This window comes from Staurois parvus, unplaced genomic scaffold (assembly GCF_062004578.1).
Source record: "Staurois parvus isolate SC_StPar_1 unplaced genomic scaffold, SC_StPar_1.0 ptg000449l, whole genome shotgun sequence".
NCBI lineage: Eukaryota > Metazoa > Chordata > Amphibia > Anura > Ranidae > Staurois > Staurois parvus.
Window position 1 is genome coordinate 7,337,501 of NW_028318245.1, and position 22,092 is coordinate 7,359,592.

Sequence of the window (22,092 nt, forward strand, 5' to 3'; positions counted from 1 at the left end):
CGCAAAAAATTAAAAACGCACAGGCGATCAAATACCACCGAAAGAAAGCTCTATTTGTGGGGAAAAAAAGGATGTAAATTTCATTTATGTACCGTATTGCATGACCGCGCAATTGTCTGTTAAACTAGCGCAGCGCTGTATAGCAAAAAAATGGCGTAAATTACAGTATCTATACCATAGTTTGTAGGCACTATAACTTTCACACAAAGCAATCAATATACACTTATTGTGATTTTTTTTACCAAAAACATGTAGCAGAATACATTTTGGCCTAAATTTATAATTAACTTTGAGTTTACTATATATTTTTTATAGCTGAAAGTAAAAAATATTGTTTTTCTTCAGAATTTTTGGTCTTTTTTTGTTTATAGCGTGAAAAATAAAAAGCGCACAGGTGATCAAATACCACCGAAAGAAAGCTCTATTTGTGTGAAAAAAAGGACGTAAATATCGTTTGGGTGCAGCATTGCATGACCGCGCAATTATCAGTTGAATTAGTGCAGCGCCGAGTAGCAAAAAGAGGCCTGGTCATTAGGGGGGTAAATCCTCAGGAGGGCAAGTGGTTAATAAAACACAGACCTGACTGGAGAGGTGAGGAGGATTCTGGGAGGTCACATGACGTCACTCTCATCTCTATTAATAAAACACAGACCTGACCAGGGAGGTGAGGAGGATTCTGGGAGGTCACACGACATTACTTTTATTTCTATTAATAAAACACAGACCTGACCGGAGAGGTGAGGAGGATTCTGGGAGGTCACATGACGTCACTCTCATCTCTATTAATAAAAGACCTGACCGGAGAGGTGAAGAGGATTCTGGGAGGTCACATGACGTCACTCTCATCTCTAGTAATAAAACACAGACCTGACCGGAGAGGTGATGAGGATTCTGGGAGGTCATGTGACATCACTCATCTCTATTAATAAAACAAAGACCTGACCGGAGAGGTGAGGAGGATTCTGGGAGGTCACATGACGTCACTCTCATCTCTATTAATAAAACAGACCTGACCAGAGAGGTGAGGAGGATTGTGGGAGGTCACATGACATCACTATTGTTAGTTGATAATAGTTTTCATCTTTTTAGATTGTATATAAAATGAATTGCACATTATAGGATTATGGACCTTTGAAGGTGTCTGGTGATCATGTGACAACCAGCACTCATCCACGTCTGTCCAGGGAATTTAGTCGTGTCCAGAGACCCATCCCAGACCCTCCACCTCCCCCACTGACACCCAAGAAAAATAACACTACGAAGATTCTGGAAGTCACCCAGAAGATCATCAATCTGCTGACAGGAGAGGTGAGCGGTGTCGGGAATTCTGGGACATTCTCCAGTAACAGACAAGGGATGTGTCTGGATGGTGACGGTGTCATTGTGTGTGTCAGGTTCCTATAAGGTGTCAGGATGTCACTGTCTATTTCTCCATGGAGGAGTGGGAGTATTTAGAAGGACACAAGGACCTCTACAAGGACGTCATGATGGACAATCAGCCGCCCCTCACATCACCGGGTAAGAGGAGACTTTATTGTAAAGGAGAGAGCAGTACGGAGGGTCCACCTAGATCCCCCATCATCTGATAAACACATAGAAACAATGTATTCAGTCAGTGTGTCTGTTTCCTACAGATGGATCCAGTAATGGGAACCCACCAGAAAGGTGTCCCTGTCCTCTGTATTCCCAGGATTCCACATATGAAGATCATACCATCTTTCACCATCATCAGGTAGATGGATCCAGTCATGGGAACCCACCAGAGAGATGTCCCCTTCCTCTGTTTTCCCAGGATTCCACACAGGAAGGTCACAGCATCCTCCACCATCATCAGGTAGATGGATCCAGTAATGGGAACCCACCAGAGAGATGTCCCCATCCTCTGTATTCCCGGGATTTCACATATGAAGATCACATCATCCCTCACTGTCATCAGGTAGATGGATCCAGTAAAGGGAACCCACCAGAGAGATGTCCCTGTCCTCTGTATTCCCTGGATTCAACATATGAATATCACATCATCCCTCACCATCATCAAGTAGATGGATCCAGTAATGGGAACCCACCAGAGAGATGTCCCCGTCCTCTGTATTCCTGGGATTCCACACAGGAAGGGCCCAACATCCCTCACTGTCATCAGGTAGATGGATCCAGTAATGGGAACCCACCAGAGAGATGTCCCTGTCCTCTGTATTCCTGGGACTCCACACAGGAACATCAGGAGACCCCTCAGGAGGATCAGGTGGAGACTCTTGCTAAGTTTCGTAGAGCAAATACTGTATATTTTGTAAGATAGTTTTAGGATCAATGCAGTAAAACTTTGTTTTCTACAGGCTGAGGACCTAATCAACATTCATGGTGCTTATCTGGAGAACACGACTTGTAATAGAGCTGATCATCCATGTAAGGAGGAGAAAAGTCCTCCAGAGACCAGAACTGGTGAGTAGCACATGCTAAATCCAGATAATAGATAGAGATTCTCCTTGTTCAATCACTATAACAATCTCTGGAATTATGTTGAAGTTGTATTACGTATTACAAGATGTTATAACTGCACGAGGGGATCGGTGATTTCAGCTCTCCAGCTGTTGCGGAATTACAAGTCCCATGAGGCATTGCAAGACTTTAACAGACATTGGCATAACTCCCAGAGGCATGGTGGGATTTGTAGTTTCATCACAGCTGGAGTGCCAAGGTTGCCTAACCCCTGAACTGCACAGCAAAAAGGTTACTCTCATTTTGGTTCGATGAACTGTGATTTCTCTGCTATCCGCGCAAATTTTAATTTCACTTCAGGGCTGCAGTCCGTAGTTGGATTAGATGAAACTTATTTTTTCTGGAACGGAATCATGAAATGAACAAAGGATGTCATATTTGTAAAGCTAGTAAGATGTAAAAGGCAATATTCCCATAAAAAGTGAGAGTCCCTTTGTTTTTATCTTTGACAGGTGGACAGAGCTGCGCAATCACCTCATGTAGACCTCTTTTGGTGGAATTCAAAACCGAAGATAACCCAATGGATCATTCTCTGGATTTAAACATCACTGCCTCAAATCTTCATCCAGATCCCACTACAAGAAGTCAACGTCTAGACCCCGTTACACCACATCTTCATTCAGATCCTACTCTCAGTCAGGGTCCAGATGCCATTACACCAGATCTCCATTCAAATCTCACTAACAGAAGTGTTGGTCTAGACTCCTTAACATCTCCTTTACATCCAGGTCCCACCACCAGAAGTCTCTGTTCAGACCCTATTACACCACATCTCCATCCAAATCCCACTACCAGATGTCTAGGTCCAGAATTTAGAACAACACATCTCCTTCCAGATCCCACTACTAGAAGTCAATGTTCAGATCCCATTACGCGACATCTCCATCCAGATCCCACTACCAGAAGTCAGTGCCCAGATCCAACTACTAGAAGTCAATGTCCAGATCCTATTACACGACATCCCCATCCAGATCCAACTACTAGAAGTCAATGTCCAGGTCCTATTACACAGCATCTCCATCCAGATCCCACTGCTAGAAGTCAACGTGCAAACCTCAATAAACCACATCTTCAACCAGATCCCACTACCAGAAGTCAGTGTCCAGATCCCACTACTAGAAGTCAATGTCCAGACCCCATTGCACCACATCTCCATCCAGATTCCACTACTAGAAGTCTATGTCCAGAACTTAGAACAACACATCTCCGTCCAGTTCCCACTACTAGAGGTCAATGTCTAGACCCCAATAGCCCCCATCTTCACATTACATCACATCTCCATCCAGATCTCAATAACAAAAGTCTAGGTCTACACGCAATAACACGACACATCCATCAAGATCATGCTACCAGAAATGTATGTCCTGACCCTATCACCCACCATGTCCATTTCGATCCCATTACCCCAGGCCTTTATCCAGATCCCATCACCCCACATCTCCAACCTGACCCAACTGCCAGAGGTGTCTGTCTAGATCCTATTACCCTTCATATCCGTCAATACCCTACTACCAGATATCTTCATCCAGGACTTCACAGTATCGATCCACTGGTTGAACAATCTGTGCATGGCTGGACCTTGTCTCACCCTGTTGCCAGTCCTGTGTTCAATAACATGTTCCCTTGCCCCGAATGTGGCAAATGCTTCACCCAAGAGACCGTCCTCATCAAACACCGCAGGAAACACGTTGGCAACATGCCTCACGTCTGTTCAGAGTGTGGCAAGGCATTCAAGCGCAAGTCGCAACTGGAAAACCACCAGAGATTTCACACGGGTGAAAAGCCTTTTACCTGCGACGATTGCGGCAAGAGCTTTCCGCTGAAGACCTCCTTGGTCAAACACCGCCGCATCCATTCTGGTGAGAAGCCATTTTCCTGTGCAGATTGCGGGAAGAGCTTCGCTTACAACTCCCTCCTCTTGGAACACCGGAAGGTCCACACGGGAAATAAGCCATTTTTGTGCCCCGACTGCGGCAAGTGTTTCCCTCGCAACTCACAGCTGGTTAAGCACCGCAGGACTCACACGGGCGAAAGGCCTTTCCCTTGCAAAGAGTGCGGGAAGTATTTTGCTCATCAGTCCATCCTCCGAGAGCACTTAAAGGTCCACACGGGTGCTCGGCCCTACTTGTGTACAGAATGCGGGAGGTCCTTCTCGCGCAAGACAGAGCTGGTAAAGCATCAGCGTATTCACACGGGTGAGAAACCGTATGCCTGCACAGAGTGTGGAAAGTGTTTTCGCCAGAAGGGGATTCTGGTGACCCACCTGAAGGCCCACTCTGGGGAGAAACCCTACTCGTGTTCTGAGTGTGGCAAGTGCTTCAAGAACAAGTCCAATCTTCTGAAGCACCAGAGCACTCACGTAGAGCACACTGAAGCAGACAATCGGCCTAATGGGCCTGGTCTTGGCCTTGGCCTGTCAAACCACAAGGATTAGCTTGAATCAGGAGGGGGATACGGCTGTTTTAGATGGCAGTCTGTCTGCAGGCAACATTCACCTGCGTCTCTCTTGGTCACTGGACTATATCCTGGTACAGGGGTGGACTGACAACTCATGGGGCCCCCGGGCAATAGGGGATCATGGGGCCCCTGTGTCCTTGCCCACACTCAAAGCACACCCAAAAAAGCCTATAAAAAAGGTACCAGGGGCATTTCATGGGGCCCCCTGCTGACCCCGGGCCCTCAGGCAGTGCCCGAGTGCTCGAATGGTCAGTCCACCCCTGTCCTGGTATAACCTTTGCCAATACAGACAATGTAAATATTCTTGGACCTTTGTCACTCGATGAGGCTTGGACCAAACCTCAGATTCCATAGCAACAATGAGATCCTGAAGGATGGATTGGAAGAATTAAAATCGAATTCGAAAATGTCAAATCGATCTGAATTCATTGTGAATAATAGCTGGTTCTATTCTTTTTGGAGTTTGGAAGATGGCTATATTCTTTCTATTTTATTCTATTCCTTTATTTTCTATTCTATTCTTTTATATTCTATTCTTTTTTTTTTATTCTATTCCATCCTTTTCTGAAATTGGAATTTTGGAAGATGGCTATATTCTCTCTACTTTCTTCTATTCTTTTCTACTTTATTTCTTTGTATTCTTTTCTGTTGTTTTCTATTCTATTCTTTTTTTTTTATTCTATTCCATCCTTTTTTGAAATTGGAATTTTGGAAGATGGCTATATTCTCTCTACTTTCTTCTATTCTTTTCTACTTTATTTCTTTGTATTCTTTTCTGTTGTTTTATATTCTATTCTTTTTTTTGTCTATTCCATCCTTTTTTCGAAATCAGAATTTTGGAAGACGGCTATATTCTCTCTTCTTTATTCTATTCTTTTCTATTTTATTTCTTTGTATTCTTTTCTTTTTTTTATATTTTATTTTTTTTTTATTCTATTCCATCCTTTTTTTAAATTGGAATTTTGGAAGATGGCTATATTCTCTCTACTTTAGTCTATTCTTTTCTATTTGATTTCTTTGTATTCTTTTCTGTTCTTTTCTATTCTATTCTGTTTTATTTTATTATTTTCTATTCTATTAGGTTATATTCTATTCTTTTCAAAAGATGGTGATATTCTTTCCATTTTATTTTATTCTATTTGAAATTCAAATTTTGAATTTCTCGCAGGTTCCTTCATATTTTTTTCTCTGTTAGATCTTTTTCCCTCATCGTTGGGAGCCTTTGCTATGACTCCTCTATGGCTCCTTCTCCTGGCTTCATCAACCTATAGAAGGCAGAGATGAAAGCATGCCTGTTTCAGCCTACATCTTTGACTGGACACTGGAAAGGTACTAAAGGGATATGCCTCGTCTGTAGGAATTTGGAATGCTCAACCACCATTACTTGTTTTCTTAACACACTGGCCCCTCCTGACTGCTGCTCCCCTCCCCCCCCCCCCATAATGTGCTTTACATCTTTATCATCTACCTTCACATGGGTTAGGTCACAAGAACAATAGAGTCCACTAAGGAAGTCCATGAAATAGATTTTTGGTGGATCTACTTTTTGAAGCTTGGCATATGTTCTCGAGATGAACCATCATATATCACTGATATCTCTTCATCTCCAGAACATATGCAAAGCTTCAAAAAGTAAGTCCACCAAAAATCTATTTCGTGGACTCTTACATTGTGTTGGCTCTTCCTTGAACCATCATATATCACTGATATCTCTTCAAGGAAGAACCAACACGATGTTAGAGTCCACTAAGGAAGTCCATGAAATAGATTTTTGGTGGACCTACTTTTTGAAGCTTGGCATACAGTATGTTCTGGAGATGAAGAGATATCAGTGATATAAGATGGTTCAAGGAAGAACCAACACGATGTTAGAGTCCACTAAGGAAGTCCATGAAATAGATTTTTGGTGGACCTACTTTTTTTAAAGGTCTGTTCTAAAGATAAAGAACTGTCAGTAACATATGATGGTTATGGAAAAACCAACTTTGATGGATGGAAGAGTCAACTCCATGAAGATGTCCATGAAGTGCATGAAATAGATTTTTTTTATGGACTTACCTTTCAAAGATTGGAGTGGCTTCTAGAGATGAAGAACTGTCAGTTACATGGTTGGTGTTAAAATTAGGGGTTTGAAGAAGAGCCAACATGTTAAGGACCACTGTTGAATTTTTGGTGCAATCTCTTTTGAATATTCTAATATTTATTACAAAATGCTTTTTCTATTGAATACTGGAAGGTTGTCCACTGTATCTGGGAGAGAAAACAACCAGTTTTTTTGTTTTAATAATTCAATAATAATAATTTTGTTTCGGTTTTCAGCTTTTTTGTATATTGAACATTTACAGACTGTGACTTATTTTTTTAATTCAACGTTTTGTTGCCTGCGGTGGCATAGCTGCTGATGGTTGGGCCACAATGAACGTTTTTGGGCCCACCACTGCCACCTACCTTGGAGGATGTAGATGTGGAGAGCTTCCAGTGACACCTTCCAGAGAAAAGCTGTTCAAAGAAAGCTGCTTTGGGCCTTTTCAGATACTGTAACTCCTTTATGATGCACACATGACCAAATACTGGGGATAAATCTTAGAATTGAATAATGGGCCCCCTGGAAGGTGGGTGTTCCTAAGCCGGCAGTTGTTGGACACTTTCAAAAGTCATTTTAAAACATTGCGTAACATGGGGAATATGTTACGTCACATAAAACTTGGAAAGGATAAAAGCTGTGTTTCTATAATCAATAAAAGAGTGTTTTGTATAATGCCTCTGTGTGGTGTCTATTATTTGATATGTCAGTCCACACAAAACTGATATTTCAGTGTTTGATGGATGTTGGAGAGTTCCCGGGTCTGTACACCCGCTGTGTCCATTATGAGGGGTTCCCACCATCCCTGAGCTGAGTTCCCGGGTCTGAACACACCACCCCCCAAACCAAAAAAAACATCTCAGCCAACATCGAAACCCGCCCCTCCGACCTCACCACCCCCGACCCACCCCCCCAAACCAAAAAAAAAAACTCAGCCGACTTCGAAACCCGCCACCCCGACCACCACCCACGTTGCAGCCCCCCAAACCAGAAAAACGAACTATCCCAGACGACCTCGAAACTCCCCACCCTCGCCCCACCCCCCAAACCAAAAAAAAACAAAACTCTCAGACGACCTCAAAACCCACCCCCCCGACCTCACCCCCCCGTTGCAACCCCCCAAACAAAAAAAATCACTATCTCAGACAACCTCGAAACCCGCCCCCCTCGATCTCACCACCCCCGCCCCACCCCCCCAAACAAAAAGTAACTATTTCAGCCGACTTCAAAACCCGCCCCCTGACCTCAGAACCCCCGCCCCACCCCCCCAAACCACAAAAAAAAAACTCAGATGACCTCGAAACCCGCCCCCCCAACCTCACCACCTCTGCCCCACCCCGAAACCAAAAAAAAAATATCTCAGACAACCTTGAAACCTGCCCCCCGACCTCCCCACCCCCCCAAACAAAAAAAAAACTAACCTGCCCCCCCCGACCTCACCACCCCCTCCCCACCCCCCCAAACAAAAAAAAAAACTATCAGCCGGATTCGAATCTTGCCCCCCCGACCTCACCACCCCCGCCGTACCCCCTAAACAAAAAAAAACTATCCCAGACGACTTCAAAACACGCCCCCTAACCTCACCACCGCCGCACTCCCCCCAAACCAAAAAAAATTATCCCAGACCTCGAAACCCGCTCCCCCCGACCTCACCACCCCCGCCCCCAACCAAAAAAAACCTATCTCAGCTGACTTTGAAACCCACTCCCTGACCTCACCACCCCCCGCCCCACCCCCCCAAACCAATAAACAAACTATCTCAGCCGACTTTGAAACCCACCCCCCCGACTTCACCACCCCCCTAAACCTGAGAAAAATATCTCAGATGACCTCAAAACCTGCCCCCCGACCTCACCGCCCCACCCCCCTAAACAAAAAAAAACTATCTCAGCCGACTTTGAAACCCGCCCCCTGACCTCACCACCTCTGCCCCACCCCCAAACCAAAAAAAAAAAAATATCTCAGATGACTACGAAACCCACCCCCCCCGACCTCACCACGCCCGTAGAAGCCCCCCAAACAAGAAAAAACCTATCAGCCGTCTTTGAATCTTGCCCCCTGACCTCACCACCCCCGTCTTACCTCCCCAAACCAAAAAAACAAACTATCCCAGACGACCTCGAAACCCGCCCCCCCACCTCACTAGCCCCACCCCACCCCCCCAAAGAAAAAAAAAACTATCTCAGACGACCTCAAAACTCACCCCCCGACCTCACCCTCCCCATTGCAACCCCCCAAACAAAAAAACAAACTATCTCAGATGACCTTGAAACCAGCCCCCCCTGCCGTAACCACCCCCTGCCCCACACCCCAAACAAAAAAAAACTCAGCTGACTTTGAAACCTGCCCCCTGACCTCACAACCACTGCCCCACTCCCGCCAAACCAAAAAAACTATCTCAGATGACCTTGAAACCCGACCTCACCACCCCTGCCCCACCTCAAAACCAAAAAAAAAAAAATATCTCAGATGACCTCGAAACCCGCCCCCCGACCTCACCACCCCCGCCTCACCCCCCAAACCAAAATAAAACTATCTCAGTCATATTCGAATATTGCCCCCGCCGACCTCACCACCCCCACCCCTCCAAACCAAAAAATAAACTATCTCAGACGATCTCAAAACAAGCCCCTCCGGCCTCACCCCCCTGTTGCAACCGCCCAAACAAAAAAATATCTCAGACCTCGAAACCCACCCCCCGACCTCACCACCCCCGTTGCAGCCCCGCCAAACCAAAAAACAAAGTATCCTAAACGACCTCGAAACCCGCCCCCCTGACCTCATCACCCCCACCCCCCAAACAAAAAAAAACTATCAGCCGACTTTGAATCTTGCCCCCCTGACGTCACCACCCCTGCCCCACCCCTCAAACAAACAAAAAAAACTATCTCAGACGACCTTGAAACCCGCCCCCTCAAACCAAAAAAAAAACTCAGCCGACTTCTAAACTTGCCCCCCCGACCTCACCACCCCCGCCCCACCCCCTCAAACAAAAAAAAACATCTCAGCTGACCTCGAAACCCACGCCCCCGACCTCACCACCCCCGCCCCACCCCCCTAAACCAAAAATAAAAAATATCAGACCTCGAAACCCACCCATCGACATCACCACCCCCACCCCCTCAAATGAAAAAAAAAATATCTCCGACGACCTCGAAACCCTCCCCCAAACCTCACCACCCCCGTTGCAGCCCCCCAAACAAAAAAAAAACTCTCAGACGACCTCGAAACCCGCCTCCCTCGACTTCACCACCCCCGCCCAACCCCCCCAAACCAAAATAAAACCTCTCAGCCGACTTCAAAACTTGCTGCCCCCCCAACCTCACCCCCCCAAAAAAACCAAAAAAAAAACACTATCTCAGCCGACCTCGAAACCCCCCCCCCCGACCAAAGCATCCTCGTCCCACCCCCAAACAAAAAAAAAACAAACTAACTGAGACGACCTCAAAACCAGTCCCCCCGACCTCACCACCCCCATAGAAGCCCCCCAAACCAAAAAAACAAACTATCCCAGACTACCTCGAAACCCGCCCCATCGACCTCACCACCCCCGCACCACCCCAAAACAAGTTTTGTTTTGAGATAGTTTATCTCAGACGACCTTGAATCCCATCTCCCGACCACGCACCACCCCAGTTGCAACACCCCAAACAAAAAAAACAAAATATGTCAGATGACCTCAAAACCCACCCCCCCATCCTCACCACCCCCGCCCCACCCCCCAAACAAAAAAAAAACTCTCAGATGACCTCAAAACCCACCCCCCCATACTCACCATCCCCGCCCCACCCCCCCCAAAAAAAAAAAATATCCCAGACGACCTCGAAACCCGAACCCCCGACCTCACCACCCCGCCCCACCCCCCTAAACACCAAAAAAAAATATCTCAGAGGACTTTGAAACCCACCCCCTGACCTCACCACCCCCGCTCCACCCCCCAAAATGAAAAAAAAAAATTTCTCAGACGACCTCGAAACCCACCACCAAACCTCACCACCCCCTTTGCAACCCCACAAACAGAAAAAACAAACTATCTCAGACGACCTCGAAACCAGTCCCCCCGACCTCACCACCCCCGTAGAAGCCCCCCAAACCAAAAAAACAAACTATCCCAGACGGCCTCGAAACCCGCCCCCCCGACCTCACCACCCCCTCCCCACCCAGAAACAAAAAAAAAAAAAACTCTCAGACGACCTCAAAACCCCCCCCCCCCGACCTCACCACCCCAGTTGCAACCCCCCCCAAAAAAAAAACAAACTATCTCAGACAACCTCGAAACCTGCCCCCCCGACCTCACCACCCCCGCCCCACCCTCCAAAACCAAAAAAAAAAAAACTCAGCCGATTTTGAAGCCCGCACCTTCAACCTCCCCACCCCCTCCCTACTTCCCCAAACCACAAAAAAACTATGTCAGATGACCTCAAAACCCGCCCCCCCATCCTCACCACCCCCGCCCCACCCCCCAAACCAAAAAAAACTATCTCAGATGACCTCAAAACCCACCCCCCATATTCACCATCCCCGCCCCACCCCCCCAAACAAAAAAAAACTATCTCAGATGATCTCAAAACCCACTCCTCCATCTTCACCACCCCCGCCCCACACCCCCAAACCAAAAAAAAAAAAAACTATCTCGGATGACCTCGAAACCCGTCCCCCCGACCTCACCTCCCCCTCCCCACCCCCCCAAACAAAAAAAAACTATCCCAGATGACCTCAAAACACGCCCCCCCGACCTCACCACCCCTGCCCCACCCCCCAAACAAAAAAAACTCAGCTGACTTCAAAACCCACCCTCCCGACCTCACCACCCCCGCCGCACCCCCCCAAACCAATAAACAAACAATCTCAGCCGACTTCGAAACCCGACCTCACCACCCCCGCCCCACCCCCCCAAACCTGAAAAAAATATCTCAGATGACCTGAAAACCTGCCCCCAGACCTCACTACCCTCGCCCCACCCCCCTAAACCAAAAAAAAAGACGATGTCGAAACCCGCCCCCCCGACCTCACCCCCCCCCGTTGCAACCCCTCAAACAAAAAAAAACTAAGACGACCTCGAAACTCGCCCCCCGACCTCACCACCCCGACCCACCCCTCAAACAAAGAAAAATTATCTCGACAACCTCGAAACCTGCCCCCCCCCCGACCTCACCACCTCCGCCCCACCCTCCAAAACCAAAAAAAAAAAAACTCAGCCGATTTTGAAGCCCGCACCTTCAATCTCCCCACCCCCTCCCTACTTCCCCAAACCACAAAAAAACTATGTCAGATGACCTCAAAACCCGCCCCCCCATCCTCACCACCCCCGCCCCACCCCCCAAACCAAAAAAAACTATCTCAGATGACCTCAAAACCCACCCCCCATACTCACCATCCCCGCCCCACTCCCCCAAAACAAAAAATAAACTATCTCAGACAATCTCAAAACCTGCCCCCCAACCTCATCCTCCCTCGTTGCAACCCCCCCAAACCAAAAAAACAAACTATCTCAGACGACTTCAATACCCGCATCCCCGACCTCACCACTCCCGACCCACCCCCTCAAACAAACAAAAAATCCTATCTTAGATGACCTCGAAACCTGGCCCCCCTGACCTCACCACCCCCGACCCAACCCCCAAACAAGAAAAAAAAAAACTATCTCAGGCGACCTCACCACCCCCGCCCCACTCCCCCAAACCAAAAAAAATACTATCTCAGCCGACCTCGAAACCCACCCCCCCAACCTCACCATTCCCGCCCCACCCCCCCAAATGAAAAAAAAACTATCTCAGACGACCTCGAAACTTGCCCCCCCTGACCTCACCACCCCTGCCCCACCCCACCAAACAAAAAAAAACCTCTCAGATGACCTGGAAACCCGCCCCCCACGACCTCACCACTCCCGCCCCACCCCCCCAAACAAAAAAAAAACTATCTCAGACAATCTCGAAACCCGCCCCCCAACCTCACCTCCCTCGTTGCAACCCCCCCAAACCAAAAAAACAAACTATCTCAGACGACCTCACCACCCCCGCCCCACCCCCCCAAACCAAAAAAAAAAAACTATCAGCTGACTTCAATACCCGCGCCCCCGACCTCACCACCCCCGCCCCACCCCCCCAAACCAAAAAAAACTATCTCAGCCGACTTCAATACCCACCCCCCGACCTCACCACCCCCACCCCGCCTCCTCAAACCAAAAAGAAAACTATCTCAGGCGACCTCGAAATCAGCCCCCCCTGACCTCTCCACCCCCGCCCCACCACCGCAAACCAAACAAAAACTATCTCAGACGACCTGGAAACCCACCCCCCCGACCTCATCACCCCTGCCCCAACCCCCCAAACCAAAAAAAAAACAATCTCAGACAATCTCGAAACCCTCCCCCCAACCTCACCTCCCCCGTTGAAACCCCCCCAAACCAAAAAAACAAACTATCTCAGACGACCTCACCACCCCCGCCCCACCCCCCCAAACAAAAAAAAAACTTTCTCAGCCGACTTCAATATCCGCCCCCCTGACCTCAGTACCCCCACCCCACCAAACCAAAAAAAAAAACTATCTCAGACGACCTGGAAACCCGCCCCCCACGACCTCACCACCCCCGCCACACCCCCCCAAACCAAAAAATAAACTATCTCAGACAATCTCGAAACCCGCCCCCCAACCTCACCTCCCTCGTTGCAACCCCCCCAAACAAAAAAAACAAACTATCTCAGGCGACCTCACCACCCCCGCCCCACCCCCCCAAACCAAAAAAAAAAACTATCTCAGCCAACTTCAATACCCACGCCCCTGACCTAGCTACCCCCACCCCGCCCCCCAAACCAAAAAAAACGATCTCAGACGACCTCGAAACCAGCCCTCCCGACCTCACCACTCCCGACCCACCCCCTCAAACAAACAAAAAAACCTATCTTAGACGACCTCGAAACCTGGCCCCCCTGACCTCACCACCCCTGACCCAACCCCCAAACAAGAAAAAAAAAAACTATCTCAGACGACCTCACCACCCCCGCCCCACCCCCCCAAACCAAAAAAAATACTATCTCAGCCAACCTCGAAACCCACCCCCCCAACCTCAACATTCCCGCCCCACCCCCCCAAATGAAAAAAAAAAAAACTATCTCAGACGACCTCGAAACTTGCCCCCCCTGACCTCACCACCCCTGCCCCACCCCCCCAAACAAAAAAAAACCTCTCAGGCGACCTTGAAACTCGCCCCCCCCGAACTCACCACCCCTGCCCCACCCCCACACCCCCCAAAAAAAAACTCAGCCAACCTCGAAATCCGCCCCCGACCTAACCCCCCGTGTTTTCTTATCATATATGAGTTCTTTTCCAGAGAGACATCCATTCAGCATAATTCCGGGTGAATACTTGTGAATCTTCAAAGATACTTCATACATGGAGATCCAGCCCTTCTCCGGGTGACCAGGGTGTATATTTATGAATGGACTTTTCCCGCAGCAACTATCAGTTCTTTTCCAGAGAGATGCATTTATTCGGAGAAGGATATTTGTTACAGATGACAGAAATCCAGGTGAATACTTGTAGCCAGGGGCGGACTGACCATTTGGAAACTCGGGCACTGCCCGAGGGCCCAGGGTCAGTAGGGGGCCCCATGAGATGCCCCTGGTACCTTTTTCATAGGCTTTTTTGAGTTTGGGCAAGGACACAGGGGCCCCATGATTCCCTATTGCCCGGGGGGCCCCATGAGTTGTCAGTCCGCCCCTGCTTATGAAAGGTACTAGGGGCATCTCATGGGGCCCCCTACTGACCCTGGGCCCTCGGGCATTGCCCGAGTGCATGAATGGTCAGTCTGCCCCTGACTTGTAGATATTACAATGAACAACAACCCTCAGGGTCCCATTTCTGCATATCAAGCATAGAGATCCTACACTGTCCATCATATGTCCGATCTGTAATATGTATCGAGGTAGCTCCATGCATGCAGTAATGTGAGCTATGATCTATACCTGTGCTCCCATATCAATGACAGGAAGAAGCTCCTCCCCCAGCGCAGGTAGATGACAGGATACTTAGAATATTCAGGAATCATTAGAACCCTCCAGAGAACCTTCCTGTGTCCTGTCACACTTCACCAAAAATACGCTTCCTTAACCACTTCTCGTCCCATGTACATAAACGGCCGGAAGGGAGCAGAGCAGGGGCGGGTTGCCGTTAATAAACCACGCCCACCATTTTAGTCTGTGCTCGCTCCCTGGGAGTGTGTGGCACCGTGATCCAGTGCCCGCTGTGTCCGGAGAACACCGATCGTCGTACAGGACCTCTGCGAGATCCCGATCATGTGATCACCGAGTGGCCAAGCAGTGATCACATGAATAGTAATAAGCAAGATGTCACTTCCTGACATCATTGCTTACTACAAGTGAAATCTGTGAATGCACAGCCTTGTACCATGTGACAAGTTGTGACCAATCACAGCACTCACAATAATTCTCAATGGCTGCAGGAATACAGCCAGAGAGAAGGAGAAATGATTGCTTTTACAGCCTTTATGGGTGTAAAAGCAATCAGTGTAAAAATAATAATATATATAAGTATAATACATAAGGGGGAGATATGATCTCCATGTATAATACATAAGGGGGGATATGATCTCCATGTATAATACATAAGGGGGGATATGATCTCCATGTATAATACATAAGGGGGGATATGATCTCCATGTATAATACATAAGGGGGTATATGATCTCCATGTATAATACATAAGGGGGTATATGATCTCCATGTATAATACATAAGGGGGATATGATCTCCATGTATAATACATAAGGGGGATATGATCTCCATGTATAATACATAAGGGGGGATATGATCTCCATGTATAATACATAAAGGGGGTTATGATCACCATGTATAATACATAAGGGGGGGATATGATCTCCATGTATAATACATAAGGGGGGTATGATCTCCATGTATAACACATAAGGGGGGATATGATCTCCATGTATAATACATAAGGGGGGATATGATCTCCATGTATAACACATAAGGGGAATATGATCTCCATGTATAATACATAAGGGGGGATATGATCTCCATGTATAATACATAAGGGGGGATATGATCTCCATGTATAATACATAAGGGGGATATGATCTCCATGTATAATACATAAGGGGGATATGATCACCATGTATAATACATAAGGGGGGGATATGATCTCCATGTATAATACATAAGGGTGGATATGATCTCCATGTATAATACATAAGGGGGGATATGATCTCCATGTATAATACATAAGGGGGGATATGATCTCCATGTAAAATATATAAGGGGGATATGATCACCATGTATAATACATAAGGGGGGATATGATCTCCATGTATAATACATAAGGGGGGGATATGATCTCCATGTATAATACATAAGGGGGGATATGATCTCCATGTATAATACATAAGGGGGGATATGATCTCCATGTATAATACATAAGGGGGGATATGATCACCATGTATAATACATAAGGGGGGATATGATCTCCATGTATAAATACATAAGGGGGGGGATATGATCTCCATGTATAATACATAAGGGGGATATGATCACCATGTATAAATACATAAGGGGGGGATATGATCTCCATGTATAATACATAAGGGGGGGATATGTTCTCCATGTATAATACATAAGGGGGATATGATCTCCATGTATAATACATAAGGGGGGATATGATCTCCATGTATAAATACATCAGTGGTTCATATAGTGAACTTGGTGTAGAGTTATTCCCCCTGAGGTCATCACAGAGGACAAGGGGGTGCTCTTTACATCTGGAGGAAAAGAAATGTAATCTCCAAACACTGAAAGGTTTCTTCACAGTAAGAGCTGTGAAAATGTGGAATAGACTCCCTCAAGAGTTGGTTCTGGCCAGCTCATTGGATTGCTGTAGGAAAGTCCTGGATTCTTTCTCGGATACACAGAATATAACTGGATATAACATTTATAGGGAAAGTTGATCCAAGGAATATCCGATTGCCTCTCGGGGGATCAGGAAGGAATTTTTTCCCCTGTAGGAGCAAATTGGATCATGCTTTGGTGGTTTATTGCCTTCCTCTGGATCAACTGAGGGTGTAAGATTATCACTTTTTTCTTTTTAATGGTTGAACTGGATGGACTTTTGTCTTTTTTCAGCCAGACTAACTATGTAACTATGTATCTGCTGTCATCGTTGACCCCCCTCCCTTTGTTTATTTACCATCAGTGGGAAATGGACGTGCCAAATTCTGGGAGGCAAGCAACGTGAGTAGAGCTCCTTTTTTTTTCATATATTACATATTTTAGTATATGAGTAGGGGTACAATGTACCCCATACACATTCACATGGGGGGGCTTGGATCTGGGAGCCCTCTTGTTAAAGAAGCCTTTCAGATTCCTGCCCGCAGACCATCAAATCCACCACCCAGGGTGGTGGGTAAGAGACCCTTGTCTTCATCAACATGGGGACAAGATGCTTGGGGGGAGCCCCCCACCTCAAAGTACCCCACATGTTGAGGGCATGTGGCCTGGTATGGTTCAGGAAGTGGGGGCGCTTGCTCATCTACCCCTTTTCCTGACCTGCAAGGCTACATGCTTGGATAAGGGTCTGGTATGGATTTTGGAGGGGACCCCACACTTTTTATTTTTACATTTTGGCGTGGGGTTCCCCTTAAAATCCATACTATGCCATGCTTGGATAATGGTCTGGTATGGATTTTGGAGGGCATCCCACACTGGTTTTATTTTAACATTTTGGTGTGGGGTTCCCCTTAAAACCATACTAGGCCATGCTTGGATAATGGTCTGGTATGGATTTCGGAGAGGACACCACGCTGTTTTTATTTTTAAATTTTGGTGTGGGGTTCCCCTTAAAATCCATACTAGGCCATGCTTGGATAATGGTCAGGTATGGATTTCGGAGGGGATCCCACACAGTTTTTATTTTTACATTTTGGCGTGGGGTTCCACTTAAAATCCATACTAGGCCATGCTTGGATAATGGTCTGGTATGGATTTCGGAGGGGACCCCACACTTTGTATTTTTACATTTTGGCGTGGGGTTTCCCTTAAAATCCATACTAGGCCATGCTTGGATAATGGTCTGGTATGGATTTCGGAGGGGACCCCACACTTTTTATTTTTACATTTTGGCGTGGGGTTTCCCTTAAAATCCATACTAGGCCATGCTTGGATAATGGTCTGGTATGGATTTCGGAGAGGACACCACGCTGTTTTTATTTTTAAATTTTGGTGTTGGGTTCCCCTTAAAATCCATACTAGGCCATGCTTGGATAATGGTCAGGTATGGATTTCGGAGGGGACCCCACACAGTTTTTATTTTTACATTTTGGCATGGGGTTCCCCTTAAAATCCATACTAGGCCATGCTTGGATAATGGTCTGGTATGGATTTCGGAGGGGACCTCACACTTTGTATTTTTACATTTTGGCGTGGGGTTCCCCTTAAAATCCATACTAGGCCATGCTTGGATAATGGTCTGGTATGGATTTCGGAGGGGACCCCACACTTTTTATTTTTACATTTTGGCGTGGGGTTTCCCTTAAAATCCATACTAGGCCATGCTTGGATAATGGTCTGGTATGGATTTCGGAGGGGACCCCACACTTTTTATTTTTACATTTTGGCGTGGGGTTTCCCTTAAAATCCATACTAGGCCATGCTTGGATAATGGTCTGGTATGGATTTCGGAGGGGACCCCACACTGTTTTTATTTTTACATTTTGGAGTGGGGTTTCCCTTAAAATCCATACTAGGCCATGCTTGGATAATGGTCAGGTATGGATTTCGGAGGGGACCCCACACTGATTTTATTTTTACATTTTGGCATGGCGTTCCCCTTAAAATCCATACTAGGCCATGCTTGGATAATGGTCTGGTATGGATTTCGGAGGGGACCCCACACTGTTTTTATTTTTACATTTTGGCGTGGGGTTCCCCTTAAAATCCATACTAGGCCATGCTTGGATAATGGTCTGGTATGGATTTCGGAGGGGACCCCATTCTGTTTTTATTTTTAAAACCGTACATATCATCACAACTACTTTATACATCCAGGTGGATTATACCTTGGTTTTTTTCAGGACAAATTGGGCTTTCATTTGGTGGTAAATGGTAATGGGTAGCATCTGATTTCTTTTTATTATCAAAGGAAAACTGGCCCAAAATAGTAAAAAAATAGTAAAAAAAAAATATTTATTTTTAATTTAGCTGTGTGTTTCTACCATAAGCTACCACCAAAGAACAACCCAAAATACATTTTCCAGCTCTTAATGATCGCAGCGATACCATATATGTGTATGTTATTTGTTGTCTGTACCTGTTGTACAGCCCAGAAAGAATAGTGCGCGTTTTGTTTTTGTCATTTTTTTTTAATCTAAAACACACTGACACCAATTTAATAGTAATAATAAAAAAAATCCTGACCTTTGGCCCTGCCCTTTTGACCTTGACCTTTGACCCTGACCTTGACCCAAACACTTACCCTGGCACTGAACTAGATCAAACCTTGATCTAGGTATTTTTTCTTTTATGTTTAAATATATATATATTTATCTTTTTTTTTTTTCTTTTTTTCACAATTTTTTTCCCTCTAGGCCAGGAGTAGAGAGATACAATGCATCCCTCTCCTCCATTCATAGAGAGAAAAAAAAAAAGGGGGCGGGCTATACAGTGACTGATCACTGTGATAGCCAATCAGAGGCTGTGTGTTTCTTGTTACTACCATAACCTACCACCAAAGAACAACCCAAAATAAATAAATTCTCCAGCTTTTGACAATTGCAGCGATACCATATATGTGTATGTTATTTGTTGTTTGTTCCCGTAGTACAGCCCAGAAACAATAGGGCACATTTTGTTTTGTTTTTTTACCTAAAACACACTGACACTAATATGCCTCTCAGCAGATAGCTTAGGGTGTCTACTTTCTGAAAAGGGGTCATTTGGGGCTATTTGTACTATTCTGGTATTTTAGCACCTCAAGAAATGTGATGGGCAGTCAGAAAGGAAAAGCTGTGTAAATTCCATTATCTATACCATAGTTTGTAGACGCTATAACTTTCACGCAAAGCAATCAATATACACTTATTGGGATTTTTTTAACCAAAAACATGTAGCAAAATACATTTTGGCCTAAATTTATGACAACATTTTAGTTTTTTTTTGTATTTATTATGACAGAAATTAGAAAATATAGTTTTTTTCTAAAACAAATTTGTTTTTTCAAAACTTTTTTTATAGCACCAAAAATAAAAAGCACACAGGTGATCAAATATCACCAAAAGAAAGGTCTATTTGTGTGAAAAAAAGGACCTAAATTTCATTTATGTACCGTATTGCATGACCGCGCAATTGTCAGTTAAACTAGCGCAGCGCTGTATAGCGAAAAAATGGCGTAAATTGCAATATCTATACCATAGTTTGTAGACGCTATAACTTTCACACAAAGCAATCAATATACACTTATTGGGATTTTTTTGTACCAAAAACATGTAGCAGAATGCATTTTAGCATAAATTTATAACTAACTTTGTGTTTACTATATATTTTTTATAGCCAATGTAAAAAAATATCCTTTTTCTTCAAAATTTTCTGTCTTTTTTTGTTTATAGCACAAAAAATAAAAAGTGCACAGGTGATAAAATACCACCAAAAGAAAGCTCTATTTGTGTGAAAAAAGGAAGTAAATTTTGTTTGGGTACAGCATTGCATGACTGCGCAATTATTAGTTGAATTAGTGCAGCGCCGAGTAGCAAAATGAGGCCTGGTCAGGAAGGGGGGTAAATCCTCTAGAGGGTAAGTGGTTAATGCTCAGTGTATAGCTTTTCAACAGATTGGAGACAAAGAAAAGATTTTGGACCTTGTTGCTGGGTTATACCTTCTCAATTGAAATGACTACCCCAAATATTACTCAGTTGGCAGCCCTTTAAGCAGCTCAGCAGATTGTTTCTTCCTGATGCTAAAAAGAACACAAAGGAGCGCCTTTAAGTGCAGTATTAAAAATAATTGAATGAACCATAAATATAGCACTCACATGTGTGAAGAAGTAAAAAAAAACATTAGAAGTGTGAGGTCCCCAGCCACTCGTCAGACGGTATGTTTGTAGCAGCATCCAGGACCAGATGGAGCTGAGAGACAAGCCGGACATCTGCGCTCCATGGAAAGCACTGGCTCATTATCCGATGCTGTTCATAGCAATGGACTCTTTGACCTCAGGACTGGACGAGTTCACCTTACATGCTTGCTGCTCTCTTCCCTGCAATGATGGAAAGAACAGGAAGAGAGGGTGGAAACATGGATTTGGATTGGGTGCTTTTACAACTTGGATTGTGCCCATCCCTAGCAACTGGACTAGTGAAGATTGAGATTGGCCACCAAGGCTTGGGAAGTTAAGCCCAATCACCAGACTCAACAGAATGGAGATACAAGGCTGCTGGAGCCCAAGGGGGAAGGTCATGGGGCAGCTGTGTATGTGTGTGCTGCTTTGAGCCTGGGAAGACCAGGCTCAGGATTGACAAAGTTGGATTTTTCCCAGATTACAGAATCCCACTTGAATGGATTTTCGACTCAAACTGTTTAAACAGCAGATCAGGAGATATTTGGAATTCTTCTTGGGTGCTGATATTTGTCCCACCTGGAGGCTAGGAGGTAACTAGAATACTAAATTCGTGTGATATCAGTAATGTGTTCCTGAGAAACATGTGACTTCTAAATTAAACTTTGATTAAAAATTCTGTTTACCCAACCTGTTTCTCTTCTAATATATAAGCCAGCCCTGTTCTTCGTAGGATGGACCTTCACTGACATCTTCCATCTATCTACATTCTCAGCACCAACTGACCTCCCCGGTAAGTATACGCTGGAATATCTTTATTATATTATTCATCCTATTATAATTATTTATAAGGGAAGAATCCTCGGTCTTCAGCTTTCAGGTGAAGTATAAATGACTCCTCTGTTTTATTTTAATTCTAAATGCTGGCGAGGATCCTGCTATCATTTTTCCCATCATAGTATATTTGAAACAAGGAATATGAA

The 22,092-nt window shown here is 45.5% G+C and overlaps 1 protein-coding gene across 4 annotated transcripts in view; it reads left to right on the forward strand.

Moving 5' to 3' along the window:
- The window catches only part of LOC149453520 (uncharacterized), a 30,931-nt gene that overhangs the window by 1,738 nt on the left and 7,101 nt on the right, over window positions 1-22,092 (forward strand). Inside the window, exons 3-7 of one of the 4 annotated variants that reach the window (XM_089688235.1) lie at window positions 1,120-1,308; window positions 1,395-1,518; window positions 1,635-1,834; window positions 2,334-2,439; window positions 2,949-5,777. In XM_089688235.1, coding sequence (XP_089544361.1) covers window positions 1,120-1,308; window positions 1,395-1,518; window positions 1,635-1,834; window positions 2,334-2,439; window positions 2,949-4,930 — 2,601 coding nt within the window. In that variant the 3' untranslated portion in view covers window positions 4,931-5,777. Of the gene's footprint in view, window positions 1-1,119; window positions 1,309-1,394; window positions 1,519-1,634; window positions 1,835-2,042; window positions 2,243-2,333; window positions 2,440-2,948; window positions 5,778-21,823; window positions 21,903-22,092 lie in introns of those variants that run through there. The other 3 variants (XM_089688236.1, XM_089688237.1, XR_016314673.1) reach the window with 3 other exon arrangements.